The sequence below is a fragment of the Helianthus annuus genome, chromosome 1 (assembly GCF_002127325.2).
Source record: "Helianthus annuus cultivar XRQ/B chromosome 1, HanXRQr2.0-SUNRISE, whole genome shotgun sequence".
Taxonomy (NCBI): domain Eukaryota; kingdom Viridiplantae; phylum Streptophyta; class Magnoliopsida; order Asterales; family Asteraceae; genus Helianthus; species Helianthus annuus.
In genome coordinates, this window is record NC_035433.2 from 135,953,557 (window position 1) to 135,969,648 (window position 16,092).

General features: G+C 36.0%; 1 protein-coding gene and 1 non-coding gene across 2 annotated transcripts; one reads left to right on the forward strand and one right to left on the reverse strand.

Annotated features, from left to right (window-relative positions):
* Nucleotides 1–7,807: 7,807 nt before the first annotated feature.
* Nucleotides 7,808–10,577, forward strand: LOC110932270 (protein FAR1-RELATED SEQUENCE 5). Its single transcript, XM_022175621.2, has 7 exons — nucleotides 7,808–7,913; nucleotides 8,085–8,171; nucleotides 8,258–8,356; nucleotides 8,467–9,256; nucleotides 9,371–9,629; nucleotides 9,742–10,314; nucleotides 10,407–10,577. The coding sequence occupies exons 1-7, from the start codon at nucleotides 7,808–7,810 to the stop codon at nucleotides 10,575–10,577; spliced, it is 2,085 nt and encodes a 694-aa protein (XP_022031313.2).
* Nucleotides 10,578–13,924: 3,347 nt separating this feature from the next.
* On the reverse strand, nucleotides 13,925–14,031 carry LOC118482957. The gene has a single exon (XR_004869345.1). It is a non-coding gene; the product is annotated as a small nucleolar RNA R71 (small nucleolar RNA).
* Between the last annotated feature and the right edge of the window lie 2,061 nt (nucleotides 14,032–16,092).

Below are 16,092 nucleotides of genomic sequence, written 5' to 3' on the forward strand. Positions count from 1 at the left end.
TTTTCCCAAAAACAAACCGTTTACCCCTTCAATTTTATCTTTTTCGGTTCAAAAACAAGGGTTTGGGGTTTTAGTCAGAAATCGGGCACATCTATGAACAATACAAGTTGATTTACTTCCTATAACATGAACCTAAACTAATGCTAACAGATTTATGCAAAAATTTGAGGTTCGATCCGGTTCAAGTTGAAGAACCCTAGATTTTTCCCCAAATCTTGATGTTAAACTACATGCAAATGCTTAATCTAACTACTAATGATGATAGAATCATACCTTGGTGTTGTTAAAAGTAGAGGAGACGTCGAAATCTTGCAGGAAAATCGCCTGAACCAGAGAGTGTTCGGGGAAACGGGGCGTGTGGAATGAAGAAACTGTTTGGAAAAAGGGGTTTTATCCCGATAGTTGCGCGGACACGGCCCCGTGTTCGGGCAATTTTTGAATTTTTTTTAGTGCTCGTGTGAGTGCCCTGTTTCCCAAAGCTTGGTTAGAACACTTACCGATTTAGATGTCAACCCGCTTGTAACTTACCAGGTATGATGTTGATGCTTTCATTCTTCAACCGTTTGAAGCGAGATCTCTTCCTCCTCATCCTCAATGAATCCTTGATAAAGCTTCAGCCGTTGGCCATTGACTTTGAATGGAATTCCATTCCAAGATTTAATTTTGACTGCACCATGGGGGAAAATATGGGTGATGGGAAAAGGTCCTGACCACCTAGACTTTAATTTACCAGGAAACAATCGAACTCGTGAATTAAACAATAGAACTTGATCTCCTACCCGAAATTCATTAGGTTTAATGTGTTTATTGATGTGTGTAAAATGCAACATATAAATTACATCAAATGAGGCATAAAACTAACCCTTTTTAAGTACTAATGTTGGAAAAAGAATGTTTTTGTCTTCCTTTTGTATTTTCAGGATTAAATGAGCTCAAATTCACAAAAGAAGCAAAAAGACAGCTAATTCTAACATAAATACAAGAAAAGGAACAAAAGTAGACTGCCCGAACCCTCAATGGCATCCTCCCAAGCAAAGAAAAGAAAACAGAAGCCTGAACACGCCCCGTGCTCAGCCAGCACGGGGCCGTGCCCAAGAAGCAGCAGAAAAGACAAACTTGTAGAAGCTTCTATTGCCCACCACGGGGCCGTGTCCAGTTTAAAAACCTGTTTCAGCATTTAGTTAGTTTTTATTTTTCTAGTTTAAAAACCTTTTTCTAACTTTTTGATTTGATTAGACGTTGAGGATAAACCGGTACTAAAAGCTCTTGTGTCCTTGGACGACCTCGGTGTAACATTCCTATTTTTATATAAAGAATTATAGGTTTGGTTAAATTTATTAACCACTAGTAACTAGTTTATTTTTTATATAAATATTCAACCCAAATAGTTCTAAACAATATTTTATATATAGTCGGTTGAAATATTATTATAATTAATTGGCCTGTATATGGGTGACCTTTCTAATAAAATAAAAGTCTATAAAAACTTATGTTATTAGACAGGTAGCTTACGGGTAAGTTGACTGTAAGAATATGAAGTATCTAGACGGGTCCATGAACCGTTTAATAATTAAATTATAAAAATACGTTATAATTGAACCTACTCTGTTATTAATGGAACTTGGTTCAAAATGTAGATAAAAATATTCTCATTCTGATGATATATTTATTATTTTATAAAATGTTATATTTTACTAGTTATAAACGCCAAATAAGTAAAGCAGGTAAATTAATAATAATAATAAAATAATAAAATAATAACTAAAAATGAAAATTGGGATGTTGGACGTGTCCAACTAAAATTCGAAATAGATGCCTTTAATCATTAAGTGTCCAATTTTAAATATATAATAATAATAATAACTCACAATTCAAAATTCAATTTGAGTTGTGTATACAGACGTGTCTTCATATTAGAATGTGAGAAACAAAAGAATAAATATGAATGCAACATGTGTTTTTAGAATGATACGTGGACAGTTATAAGTAACTTCATTCAACTATAAATAGGAGTATAAACTTTCGACATTTCTGTGAATTCCTTTCTTCTCTCGAGCATTTCCCTTTTTGTCTCTTCCTATATATTTTTATTATTTACACAATAATAATAATAAAGCCCTGTCCCGTATTAAGTGTTTTAACTCGCGATCAGCGCTACCCTTTCCGATTGATCTGAGTCTCATAACATATGTCAGGGCTCTGCCCGACTAAGTTGTTGGGATTCTATCTCGGGACTTCGGGACAAGGTTGAATTAGGGGTACTATACTTAACACGAGTGCATTATATTTTTAATAGCCCAAAAGTTATACCCAAAATTTATACCAGGAGATTTCCTAGCTAAACCCTAAAGTTACACAGTGGGTCCATAATCTTTTCTCACCATTTTATTCTCTTTTTATGATTTACCCAAAAACTATTATTTATTATTCTATTTTGTAAAACAACTCTCATAAAAAGTCATATCTATTATTTTATTTACTCAATAGGAAACCCTAGTTAAGACACCCAAGTAATTCTGCACAAACCCTAAAATTTTCATAACAATCAGAATCAGGATCAGGGCCCCTACAACCAGGGGGGGTAAACCCTAGTGGACGATTATCTTCAAATCTCGTTGTCGAATTCGAATTTGAAGAAATCATCAACTCAGCCGGACTAGTCCCACACGTGGCAACCCTATGACAATTAGGTGTCCCTTACGGACCGTAAGGGAATAGTCTTACGGTCCGTAAGCATGTCTAATTTTTGTGTATAAATAGCAGATATTGGCACTCGATTTTGGACACTGAAACGACGTAAAAACTCCAAATATACGCTGAGATATTCTCTGATTACTACCAAACACACACTAGCTCGAATTCTGCTACGATACAGGGTATTAACTCGATCGATGTTACGATTCATTTTCCGACCGATCAATATATCCAATGGATGTTTAAGTGTCGCCCACATTAGGGTTATACTTTGTCGTTCGTCGTTAATTCGATGGATGTTTAAGTATCGCACTTTGTCGTTCATTGTGAGAATTTGATCTCGTGAGTTCATCGTAAATGCTGTATTAGTTAATTACCTAGTTTCGTGTGCATTATTATTTAAATTAGGTTATCAGGCTTATCCATAGGATAAACACTACCCCATACACTTACAATCAAAATAGATACCAGTTCTCAGAAGAATCTGAATCATGAAGCTTGTTAATTCAATACTACATGCTTATAATGTGAGTCATTCTCTTTTTATCAAATGTTTTACAATACTCCAAATTATTTTCAGAATTATAATTACAGTGATTAAGTTTATGTAATCACCAAATTACAGCCGGTATGTGGGGTATTGTGCACATTACTACTGTTTCTATCACTTTACGTGGGCGAACCTAAAATTAAGTGATATACGTCATTCATTGGGGCAGCCAATGGTCATATGACCACAGTCACAGATCCGGTCGAGTGACAAATACTCTGGGTAGTTGGTAGATACCAGAAACATATGTAAAAACTCTTAATACTGTAAATTATAATAAACAAGTCGTTTTAGTAAACTGAATGATTCACTCAGTATTTCCCGCTGACAAAACCTTTTTAAAACGCGTTTCAGGTAATTACAGTAGATTGGAGTAAGGATTGGATCCGGCACTAAAAGACTTCAAGAAGTGGCTTATTTTATTAATTAAATCAAATTAAGAAATATTGTTTTTATTAATAGCTACCTTTGTAACAATGGAATTTATTCCATCTATTTAAATAAAATCCGGTGTTTCTAAACTCTGATATTTTTCCTAACTCACGGTCCTGATAAAATTTCCGCTGCAATATTTTTCAAAATAAATCACCGGTACCACTGGACTGCTCGCGGCTCCCGATTCCGTCCAGGATGGGGTCGGGGGACGTGACAGAAGGTGGTATCAGAGCCACTGCTTTAAGCCTATAAGTGTTGTAACAATAATACTTAAGCTTAAATAAAAAGAGTTAGGAGATTACTGTTAAATGGTAGCACAGCCAATAGCAGTTAGACTTGAACATAAGAAAAGATGCCTTAGTATAAGCTAAGCTACTTGTTTACGCAATTAGGTGTTATAATAATACCTAAGTTTAAACGGAAAATTAGAAGCTTAATATTATCTGATAGCACTCCGGATGATATTTAGACTTGAACTTAAGAATTTTGCCTTAAATAAACTTTAAGGTAAATTACTTATATAAGTACAATGTAATGGATATTGGTATTCCATAAAAAAGACGATTAGCAGGCAATAGCACGTAATTGCTTCTTGCTTATTGATCTTATTTGGTCGAGAATAAGATATGTTAGGGAAATACAAATTTCCTTGATTCTGGATAAAAGTCCTAATAAAGAGGCACTTTTAAAAATCTTGAAAAGATACTATTTATGGGAAATAGAAAATTTTCTCCGGTAAAACTGGGTATAGAGTAGCAGACTCTCCAGCTTGTCTGGATATACTGAAGTTATCTCTCCGGCGCGAACCGGATAAGACGGGGTAAATAATATGTCAAATCAGTGACAAGATTTCCCTAAATAAAATCATGACCAGATATTTGACTTGTTTTTGGAAATATGAATCTGCTAAATACATTGATCTTATAGAAGGTATGTATATTACAGCATGTGAAATATATAATTATATAGATATGTATATCTATAAGGAATTTCAAAAGTCGATTAGGAATAAAACACAAGCATATGTGTCTAGATTTCTTTATTAGGAATCTCTTTTCCGATATCAAACATTATTTCGTTTGATCATTTGTCTCGTAGTTCGTGTGACAAAATAAACAATGGAAACTCTATAAATTGGAACACCATCAAAAATATAAGAATTACCAATGCGTTATCATAAACTATTAACGCAAGTAAGAAACATCTAAAGTTGTGCTAATGCACAAGAAAACACATAAAACTTAATTTATATATATCTACGGACGTCGAAGTTTATCACACATGACTTCCAAGGCAAGACCTTTGGAAAATATAAATTAGACACGATAACACCAATGCTAATTCCGTCAGTAGAAAAACTACTAATAAAAAAAGAAGCGCTTTGCCATATGATCCTACAACCAACATAAATCTCGCTGAGGTACGTTGTAACAAGATTTCACAATTATCGGTGCACAGTCTAATCAGAGTCATAATTATTAACACTACAAAAGAAGTCATATACCTTTGCAAATCCCCTATTTCATTTCATTCGACATTCCTGGTAATGTCACTTAACAACTGTTATCACACAAAATTCCAGATAAAGTTTTTATATTTCCTTTCGTTAAAATTCTGACTTCTGCATATAATAAGTTGACTTTCGCATTTTTACTTCCTCTAAATAACTATCATATTATGAGGATTTCTTTCATAATAGCGAATATTGATCTATTTCATTTCTTGGTAAATCCACACGTTACACATGCTCTGGTTATTGCGCATTTGATTCGCTTACTTTATAAAGACCACTGGAGGGCTTCATTCAACTCAAAATATCATTTCGCTTTTTGCGCTATGAATCGCATTACTATAAAACAGTAACTCTTTAATATCGAGTTAATGAATTCTGATAAAACATTGAGGTAAAGAATTTATATTTTATATAAAAAATTATATTGAGATATACTCTCATTAAATTTATATTTAAGTTACTTATTTTTATTATTAGTAATAAATAACAGAAGTGCTAGTATTATTTTCAGATACTAAAGTTATTATCAGGGGCAGGTATTGAATAGCCTAGCCTTAGTTAAGCATGGACTGGCCACATATGCTTAAATAAGGCAGCACTAACTAATATCCGCCATGATAATGACTAGTTAATTAAGTCATTGTACTTATTTAATAAATCTTAATTATATATATAAAAATATTTTGCTTCGTACTGTAAAGAAAATACATATTTTCATAAAAATGATATAAGAATTAGAGGGACAAATAAAACTATATAAATAATAATCTATCACATGTTTTGTGGTAACTCTGTAGTCATCAACCACGTTGGGTTAGGAGAACACTGTAATATATAAAGAATAGTCACCGTTTTCACTTATTTACAACATTTGTAATTACATTGACAACGTTATATAGTTTCAAAAATGAAAATAAGTAATCACATAGAATCACCCCAACAAGTGTTACATATTTACAAATACTTTTACCCCTTTTATTTACAACTTTCATTTAACGTTATAAATAATAGTGACTTTTTTACAAAATCATAATACTAAAATATTTTGTAAATGTAATAACTTCACCATGATATTTTGTAATCTATATTACATAGTAAATATAAGTTATAGTATAGTAAAAATACTAAAATTTATTTGACAATGTTAACCATTCACATATAGTAAAAATGTAAAACAAATAATATATATTACATTTGCTTTAGAAATATAATATAATGGTTGGTCATGCCAAAACAACTTGTTCTTATTATATTTCGATCTCTCTGACATAGTATGAAAAATTTGGTCACTAATAGTATACAATCAACTTGGAACTTTAAACCATGATACACTAACCCTATTATCTCTTAGTATATCTTTGCAATTCACTCATCTCAGCACATCGATCTTTCTCATTCAATAGTTGACAAATCATTTTTCATGCTTTTATTTCATTTTGAACCCGTCGATTCTAAGTCTTCCTCAGTTGCAAATCAAAGTAAGATTTCTTTTGACAAATAATTTTTATTGATTCTAAAAATCCTTCACATTCATTTTAAATATCTATTGACCATATATATCTTTTGGTTTGAACCTAGTCACTTTGGAAATTATATTATTTCATCTCATTCGTTTGACATCGATTTCTTAAACTAATTCAGTTGAACCATTGAATCCTATTTTGTACAACTCATATTCACAAAATTTTATATTTTGATTCGGTATCATTTACCTTAATATTATTCCTTTTAACCAAAAAGTGACATAACTCTGAAATATATATATATATATATATATATATATATATATATATATATATATAGGGGATGGTTCAAATGAAAACCACTTTTAACGCGAAAACTCGAAAACTAACTAAAAAAAGCCTAAAAAACACACAAAAAAATTTTTTTTTTTTTTTTCAATTTTTTTAATAAAAATCGCTAGTTTTTATATATAAAAAAAAACTTTTTTTCAAAAAAAAAAAAAAAAAAAAATTTGTGTAGTGCACATGTGTAATAATACACATGTGTAGTACACAGACACATGTGCAGTATTACACATGTGCACTACACAAAAAAATTTTTTTTTTTTTTTTTTTTTTGAAATTTTTTTTTTTAATAAAAAAACCTGCGAAAATTTGATTGAAAAAAAAAAATTTTTAAAAAAAAATTTTTTTGCTTGTTTTTTTGGCTTTTTTTAATTAGTTTTCGAGTTTTCGCGTTAACTAGTGGTTTTCATTTGAACCTTCCCCTATATATATATATATATATATATATATATATATATATATATATATATATATATATATATATATATATATATAGGATAATGCTTGGTAAAAAACCCCATTTTTTTAGGAAACTTAGCAAACTATATATGTGGCTAGCATGTTGCCACGTTGCATTGATCTCTTTATTTTAACTTTTACATCAAGGTTATATTAGTAAATTTCTTTAACCCCCAAGAATTATGAGGTGACCTTTTCATTAATTGCCCATCAAACCCATCAAATCGTACATTCACTCTCCCCCATATTTCTTTTTCATATTTTCCTTTTATCTCTTCTTCATCACTCATCAGAGAAACACCAAACTTCATATTTACACCAAAGTAGCAAGCATCTCCGTTAATATCAATGGAGACAAATCCACCAACCTCTGAATTAATGTCGCCGGTCCGTAGTTTCCCAAACCGGTTCTTTTGCAGCTACTTCCAAAACGATGATGAATTTAATGCTCCAGGTTTGTCCATATATGTCAATTAACTGTTCTAGAAGATCTGTTTTTTTTTTTTGTCGTTTACAACTTTTTAATCTAATAATCCAACCTATTCTGCATGGCCATGTTCACCTGTTCCATTCGAAGCTCCTGCATACACTTATATGCATGTTGATTGTTCTCGGTCATCTGAAGCCCCTGTTAGATCCCCGGATGTTGTGGTATCCAACAATTTCATGAACAACGCGTTTAATGATGACCAGGTTATGGATACTGAAGAAGGTTTGTTTTTTCTATACACTTTTCTTGTTTTATTTCTTCACCAGATATGTCATTGTTCAAACATATTCCATAATGTTCACATGTAGCATCCCAAGATTCCCAGATGGAGGCCATGACTCTTGCTGTTTCTGGATCATCTCATGGTCCTTCTATGTTTGCTGAATCATCACGCGGCCAGTTAAACGGTTGTACAATGGACAATGGGAGCCCACTTTATTCTCATATCACAGATTTATAACCTTTTTTGTCATGCCATTTATTGCAGATTCATAACTTTTTTCGTTTTATGGTACAGATCCTTCGAATCCATACTTTGTTTTTGATACCCCTCAGGGAACCCGTTACTGGATTCCTAATGTCGCTGATAAGTTCATACCAGTGTGTGGCAAAACTTATCCAACCTTTCAGGATGTTCTTTCCATGTATGAACTTTATGCGCTTGAAGCAGGTTTTTCTGTAAAAAAAGGGCAAACTAAAGTCTGGAATGGAATTCCCACACACAAGTATCTCCGATGCTCAAAATATGGAAAACCCCAACCAAAGAGGACTTTTGACACCCTAGATGAATCTTCTGTTAAGCACCGGAGGACCACCTTCACATGGTGTGACTGTAAGGCAAGCATACTAGTCTCGATCTCGAACGATTCATACACAGTTCTGAGTTTCAATGATATTCATAATCATGAACTTGTTGAGAGTTACAACCGTGATCTTAGCAAGATATCACGGAAACTGTCATTCTCCACGAAACAATTCATTCATAACATGAGTCTAAACCGCATCGGACCAATGAGGTCTTATAGATGTCTTGTAGCTTTAAAAGGAGGGCATCACAATGTCAATGGGACACCGGTCGATTTTAAAAACTTTAGCCACCAGCTGCGAATTTTTATTGGTGAACGCGACGCACAAGTTTTCCTTGAACGCTTGCGTGAGCGTTATGACAACCTACCCAACTTCTTTTTTGATTACACTGTATCAAACGGAAAGTTGTCCTCTGTATTCTGGGCTGATGAGATTTCAAAGCTTAACTACAAAGCTTTTGGCGATGTCCTAGCGTTTGACGCAACTTACAGCACAAACAGGTTAGTCCCCCCCCCCTCTCTAACATATGTTAGGCCTGATCCCCAAGTATCCAATATTAACCCCAAAAAGGTTGTTCATATTGTTAACATCAAATCAAATTTTTTTGTTCACAGGTACAAGATGGTTTTTGTGCCATTCACGGGTGTGGATCATCATTTCCAATGTGTTACATTTGGAGCGGGTTTGATATCAACCGAGTCAATTGAATCTTACGTGTGGTTGCTTAAGGCTTTCTTGAAGGCACACGGTACTCAACCAACTCTCGTGCTGAGTGATCAAGACCCATCCATGCTACAAGCTGTTCCTATGGTCTTTACCGAATCACGACACCGTCTATGCATGTGGCATATAATGAAAAAACTACCCTCCAAGGTATACATAAGTTTGTTAACCTTTAACATGTGTTATTCAACATAACACTATTTTTATATGTCTTCTCAAACTGTTTTAATCTAACTCGTGTTATAACTATTAAATTTTTCAGATCTCTGCCGATGTGCTCGATAACACTGATCTTCAGTCCTGCATTCATCGTTTGGTTTGGAATGTTTATATCAAACCTGAAACGTTTGAGTCCCGCTGGAATGACCTCCTACAAACATTTGGGCTTCAAGACCACAACTGGTTGAACGACATGTACAACATCAAACATCTCTGGGTACCAGCCTACTTTAGAGAACTGCCCATGTGTTGCTTGATGAAGACCACCTCCCGCTGCGAAAGCTCTAACGCTGCCTTCAAGGTTAACTCAACAAGCGCAAACACCCTTGTACAATTTATGATGTGCTTTGAAAATAGGGTAGACAGCCAACGATATCGTCAACGTGTTTCGGAGTTCAAAACCTCTTCCACAATGTTCACTGGCAATACTGATTTAGCGATAGAACAACACGCGTTCGCCATTTACACAAACGCTGTTTTCGCCCAAGTTCAAAAAGAAATAATTAAAGGGAAGTTTTTATGCTACATCACAAACCAAAGCGAGACCAGCGATTCCAGTCTTCTGATAGACGTCACTCATTTGGATAAAAGGAACAACATCACAAACGTCTATCAGGTAACACATGTTAGGCAATTTCATTATTCCCCATCCTCTAACATATTTTGCATCTAAAGGGCTTTTCTTTTTTTTGTCTATGTTCAAATCAGGTTACGTATAACAATGTGGATCAATCGGCCAGTTGCTCATGCAGGAATTTCACACGTATCGGATATCTGTGTCGCCATGTCTTTTGTGTCTATCGCTTGAAAAATGTTGAAAGGATTCCACCACAATACATAAACGACAGGTGGCGCCGAGATGCCCTCCCCTGTTATTAATGGAACTTGGTTCAAAATGTAGATAAAAATATTCTCATTCTGATGATATATTTATTATTTTACAAAATGTTATATTTTACAAGTTATAAACGCCAAATAAGTAAAGCAGGTAAATTAATAATAATAATAAAATAATAAAATAATAACTAAAAATGAAAATTGGGATGTTAGACGTGTCCAACTAAAATTCGAAATAGATGCCTTTAATCATTAAGTGTCCAATTTTAAATATATAATAATAATAATAACTCACAATTCAAAATTCAATTTGAGTTGTGTATACAGACGTGTCTTCATATTAGAATGTGAGAAACAAAAGAATAAATATGAATGCAACATGTGTTTTTAGAATGATACGTGGACAGTTATAAGTAACTTCATTCAACTATAAATAGGAGTATAAACTTTCGACATTTCTGTGAATTCCTTTCTTCTCTCGAGCATTTCCCCTTTTGTCTCTTCCTATATATTTTTATTATTTACACAATAATAATAATAATAATAATAATAAAGCCCTGTCCCATATTAAGTGTTTTAACTCTCGATCACCGCTACCCTTTCCGATTGATCTGAGTCTCATAACATATGTCAGGGCTCTGCCCGACTAAGTTGTTGGGATTCTATCTCGGGACTTCGGAACAAGGTTGAATTAGGGGTACTATACTTAACACGAGTGCATTATATTTTTAATAGCCCAAAAGTTATATCCAAAATTTATACCAGGAGATTTCCTAGCTAAACCCTAAAGTTACACAGTGGGTCCATTCTCTTTTCTCACCATTTTATTCTCTTTTTATGATTTACCCAAAAACTATTATTTATTATTCTATTTTGTAAAACAACTCTCATAAAAAGTCATATCTATTATTTTATTTACTCAATAGGAAACCCTAGTTAAGACACCCAAGTAATTCTGCACAAACTCTAAAATTTTCATAACAATCAGAATCAGGATCAGGGCCCCTACAACCCAGGGGGGGTAAACCCTAGTGGACGATTATCTTCAAATCTCGTTGTCGAATTCGAATTTGAAGAAATCATCAACTCAGCCAGCCTAGTCCCACACGTGGCAACCCTATGACAATTAGGTGTCCCTTACGGACCGTAAGGGAATAGTCTTACGGTCCGTAAGCATGTCCAATTTTTGTGTATAAATAGCAGATATTGGCACTCGATTTTGGACACTGAAACGACGTAAAAACTCCAAATATACGCTGAGATATTCTCTGATTACTACCAAACACACACTAGCTCGAATTCTGCTACGATACAGGGTATTAACTCGATCGCTTACGATTCATTTTCCGACCGATCAATATATCCAATGGATGTTTAAGTGCCGCCCACATTAGGGTTATACTTTGTCGTTCGTCGTTAATTCGATGGATGTTTAAGTATCGCACTTTGTCGTTCATTGTGAGAATTTGATCTCGTGAGTTCATCGTAAATGCTGTATTAGTTAATTACCTAGTTTCGTGTACATTATTATTTAAATTAGGTTATCAGGCTTATCCATAGGATAAACACTACCCCATACACTTACAATCAAAATAGATACCAGTTCTCAGAAGAATCTGAATCATGAAGCTTGTTAATTCAATACTGCATGCTTATAATGTGAGTCATTCTCTTTTTATTAAATGTTTTACAATACTCCAAATTATTTTCAGAATTATAATTACAGTGATTAAGTTTATGTAATCACCAAATTACAGCCGGTATGTGGGGTATTGTGCACATTACTACTGTTTCTATCACTTTAGGTGGGCGAACCTAAAATTAAGTGATATACGTCATTCATTGGGGCAGCCAATGGTGATATGACCACAGTCACAGATCCGGTCGAGTGACAAATACTGTGGGTAGTTGGTAGATACCAGAAACATATGTAAAAACTCTTAATACTGTAAATTATAATAAACGAGTCGTTTTAGTAAACTGAATGATTCACTCAGTATTTCCCGCTGACAAAACCTTTTTAAAACGCGTTTCAGGTAATTACAGTAGATTGGAGTAAGGATTGGATCCGACACTAAAAGACTTCAAGAAGTGGCTTATTTTATTAATTAAATCAAATTAAGAAATACTGTTTTTATTAAAAGCTACCTTTGTAACAATGGAATTTATTCCATCTATTTAAATAAAATCCGGTGTTTCTAAACTCTGATATTTTTCCTAACTCACGGTCCTGATAAAATTTCCGCTGCAATATTTTTCAAAATAACTCACTGGTACCAATGGACTGCTCGCGGCTCTCGATTCCATCCAGGATGGGGTCGGGGGACGTGACACTCGGTATCTTACCAACACTATACTACGTCCACGATGGGTGCACTTGCCCATATGTGTGTTTAGTGTTAGTAAATATCGTGTTTTATAAATTTAAAACTTGGCTAAAAGTGTAAAAGGGCTTAAAATATATATCAAAATTATATACACACACCGACACACATCAAGTTTTTGGCGCCGCTGCCGGGGACACAAGGATTTTAAGAAAGTTAGGAATCAACGGCGTAATCATATTTTTATTTTTCTTTTAAATTTTTAGGATTTTTCATAATTTTTCAGCTTCTGCAGAGCTCAGCACGGGCCGTGCCTGGTCGGACACGGGCCGTGCCTAGCATCGTTACTGGCAGTTTTTAGTTTTCCAAGTTACAGAAGGCTGACCACGGGGCCGTGTCGGTGCAACACGGGGCCGTGTCCAACTTCCAGTAACTGGGATCTGGAAAACAATCACTGTAACTCCGACCACGGGCCGTGTTCGCTGAACACGGGGCCGTGGTGAACCTTCTGACCAGCCTTCTTTTCTGTTTTTATTGCAGGACTTGGAACTAGACGCCAATCCTACATAGTGTATGAGCTCCAGTTCTAATAAGGACATAAAAGAACCTCTAGAAGAACCCGAACGCTTTCTCAGAAAAAGATTAAAAGCTAAAAATCAAGAGAAAGTTTCGGGTGATCCACCTCCAATGGCGGACCAACGCACCCTCATGGATTATCTACGACCCACCGTAGGTAACCTAGGCGCCGCTATCAATGCTCCGAATGTTGAAGCTAATAACTTCGAACTTCGGCCGCATTTGATACAAATGCTCCAAAACTCCGCAACCTTCCATGGGCTTGCGGACGAGGATCCCCATCTACATATTACTAATTTCTTAGAAATATGTGATACCTTTCGGATCAATGGAGCATCAAATGACGCCATCCGCCTCTGAATGTTTCCTTTCTCACTAAAAGACCAAGCGAAAGCTTGGCTCAACGCCCTCCCAGCTGGATCGGTAAACACCTGGGATGAACTAGCCCAAAAATTTCTATATAAGTATTTCCCTCCCGCTAAAACGGCTAAATTAATGACTGAAATTAATACATATTCACAAGAGGACGGGCAATCCTTATATGAAACTTGGGAAAGGTTCAAGGAACTATTACGCAAGTGTCCACATCATGGCCTTGCGATATGGCAACAAGTATCCACTTTCTATAATGGACTGCTGCCACACACAAGGCATACACTTGATTCTAGCTCCGGGGGACTTTTAGGTAATCGACGCCCGCATGAAATATATAACCAAATTGAGGAAACTGCTCAAACCAATTTTCAATGGCACACCCCCCGAGGCAATAAATCTATTGCCCCGGGCGCCCATAAGGTCGATGAAAGCACTTCTTTACAAGCCCAAATCGAGGCCCTTTCTTCAAAAATAAAAAAGTTAGAAATGACAAAAACAGTCTCGGTTATGGCTTGTGAAGGGTGTGGTGGGCCACATGAAAATTGGAGTTGTATGAAAGAAACGGACGATCAACAGGAATCGGTAAGCTACATTGATAATAGACCTAGGCCGTCGGGTCCTCCAACGGGCACTTACAACCAAGGATGGCGAAACCACCCAAACCTTGGTTGGAGAGAACCCGGCAATAGTAGTAACCAACAAACCCAACGAACAAACTTTCAACAACCAAGAAATGAGTCACAAAATTTCACTCAACAACAAAGTGGACGAGAAAGGCTTGAAGATACTGTATCTTGCCTCATCTCCGACACTGAAAAGAAAAACTCGGAAAGATTTCTACAATTAGAATCAAATTTTAGAAATCAACAAGCTAGTATTCAAAACATAGAAAAACAATTAAATCAAATAGCTCAAAATTTTGCCGAGAGACCACAAGGCGCATTACCTAGCAATACCGAAACAAACCCAAAAGCGCAAGTTCATCTCATCACGCTACGAAACCGCACCGTGGGGCCTGCAGAAGCGCCGCCGCCGACAGAAGAAACGGTACCCCCACCTCTGCAAGAGAAGAACTCCCTTCCGTCACCAGAGCCTACCAAGGCTCCTCGAGTTCCGTACCCCGGCAGGTTAATTCGTCAAAAGACCAATGAGCAATTCGCAAAGTTCGAAAGTCTACTAAAGCAATTGCATGTCAATATTCCTTTTATTGATGTCCTAACCCAAATGCCCAAATACTCTAAGTTCATGAGGGACTTCCTCACTCATAAAAAGAAAATTGAAACTTTGCAATTGGTTAAATTAGGCGAAGAATGCTCTGCCCTCGTACTCAATAAACTTCCCCAAAAGAAAATCGATCCCGGAAGCTTCACGATTCCCTGCTCAATCGGGGAGTCCCCCATTCGTAATGCACTAGCCGACTTAGGGGCTAGCATTAACCTCATGCCCTCATCAATGTTTAAAAGACTCGGCCTAGGAACAACGAGTCCTACAAAAATGAGCATACAACTTGCTGATCGATCCATCAAATTCCCGCAAGGTGTCATTGAAAATGTCTTGGTAAAGGTAAGCAAATTCGTCTACCCAGCCGACTTTGTCATACTCGATATGGAGGAAGACACCGAGGTCCCCCTCATACTAGGGAGACCATTTCTTGCCACCGCACAAGCGGTGGTAGATATGAATGACGGAACAATCACCTTGAGGTATGGGGATGATGAAGTAAAATTCGGAGTTGGGAAGAGAATAGAGGACGACGACCCGGTCAACTACATGAAAGTTATTGATTCGAGTTTGGATGCTGCTCTCCGACGGTGTACCATGGGACGCCAAGCATCCCACTCAGAAAATATATAACCTCACATTGGGTCTAGCCAAGGACCCTTATAAACGTGGCGCGCCACGGAGGCATTCCGCGGAACTATCCTTAGTTTAGTTTAATCTTTTAGTTTTAATTTGCAGGAATAAAACACACTCACGGTGGTAAAGGATGAAAAAGGGAACGAGAAAAATGGCCCCATGCACAAAGAACGAAGCAACCAGACACAAATCTCCATTACAGAAGGCTCAACACGGGCCGTGCTCAACCAACACGGCCCCGTGCTGAGCCACCTGCAGAAAAACGCCTAGTTCAGGTAACTGGACACGGGCCGTGTTCACCAGACACGCCCCCGTGTCCAGGCTTCTGTCTCATTTCTTTAATTTTTGTTACTGGCACCTGAACACGGGGCCGTGTCCGGTCACCACGGGGCCGTGTCCAGACTACCAGTAACATAAATCTTTGC

Coding starts and splice junctions, on each gene's coding strand:
- LOC110932270 (XM_022175621.2), top strand. CDS start 7,808: ATGGAGACAAATCCACCAACCTCTGAATTAATGTCGCCGGTCCGTAGT. Junction 8,172..8,257: donor GGTTATGGATACTGAAGAAG/GTTTGTTTTTTC, acceptor GTTCACATGTAG/CATCCCAAGATTCCCAGATG. Junction 9,630..9,741: donor TGAAAAAACTACCCTCCAAG/GTATACATAAGT, acceptor TAAATTTTTCAG/ATCTCTGCCGATGTGCTCGA.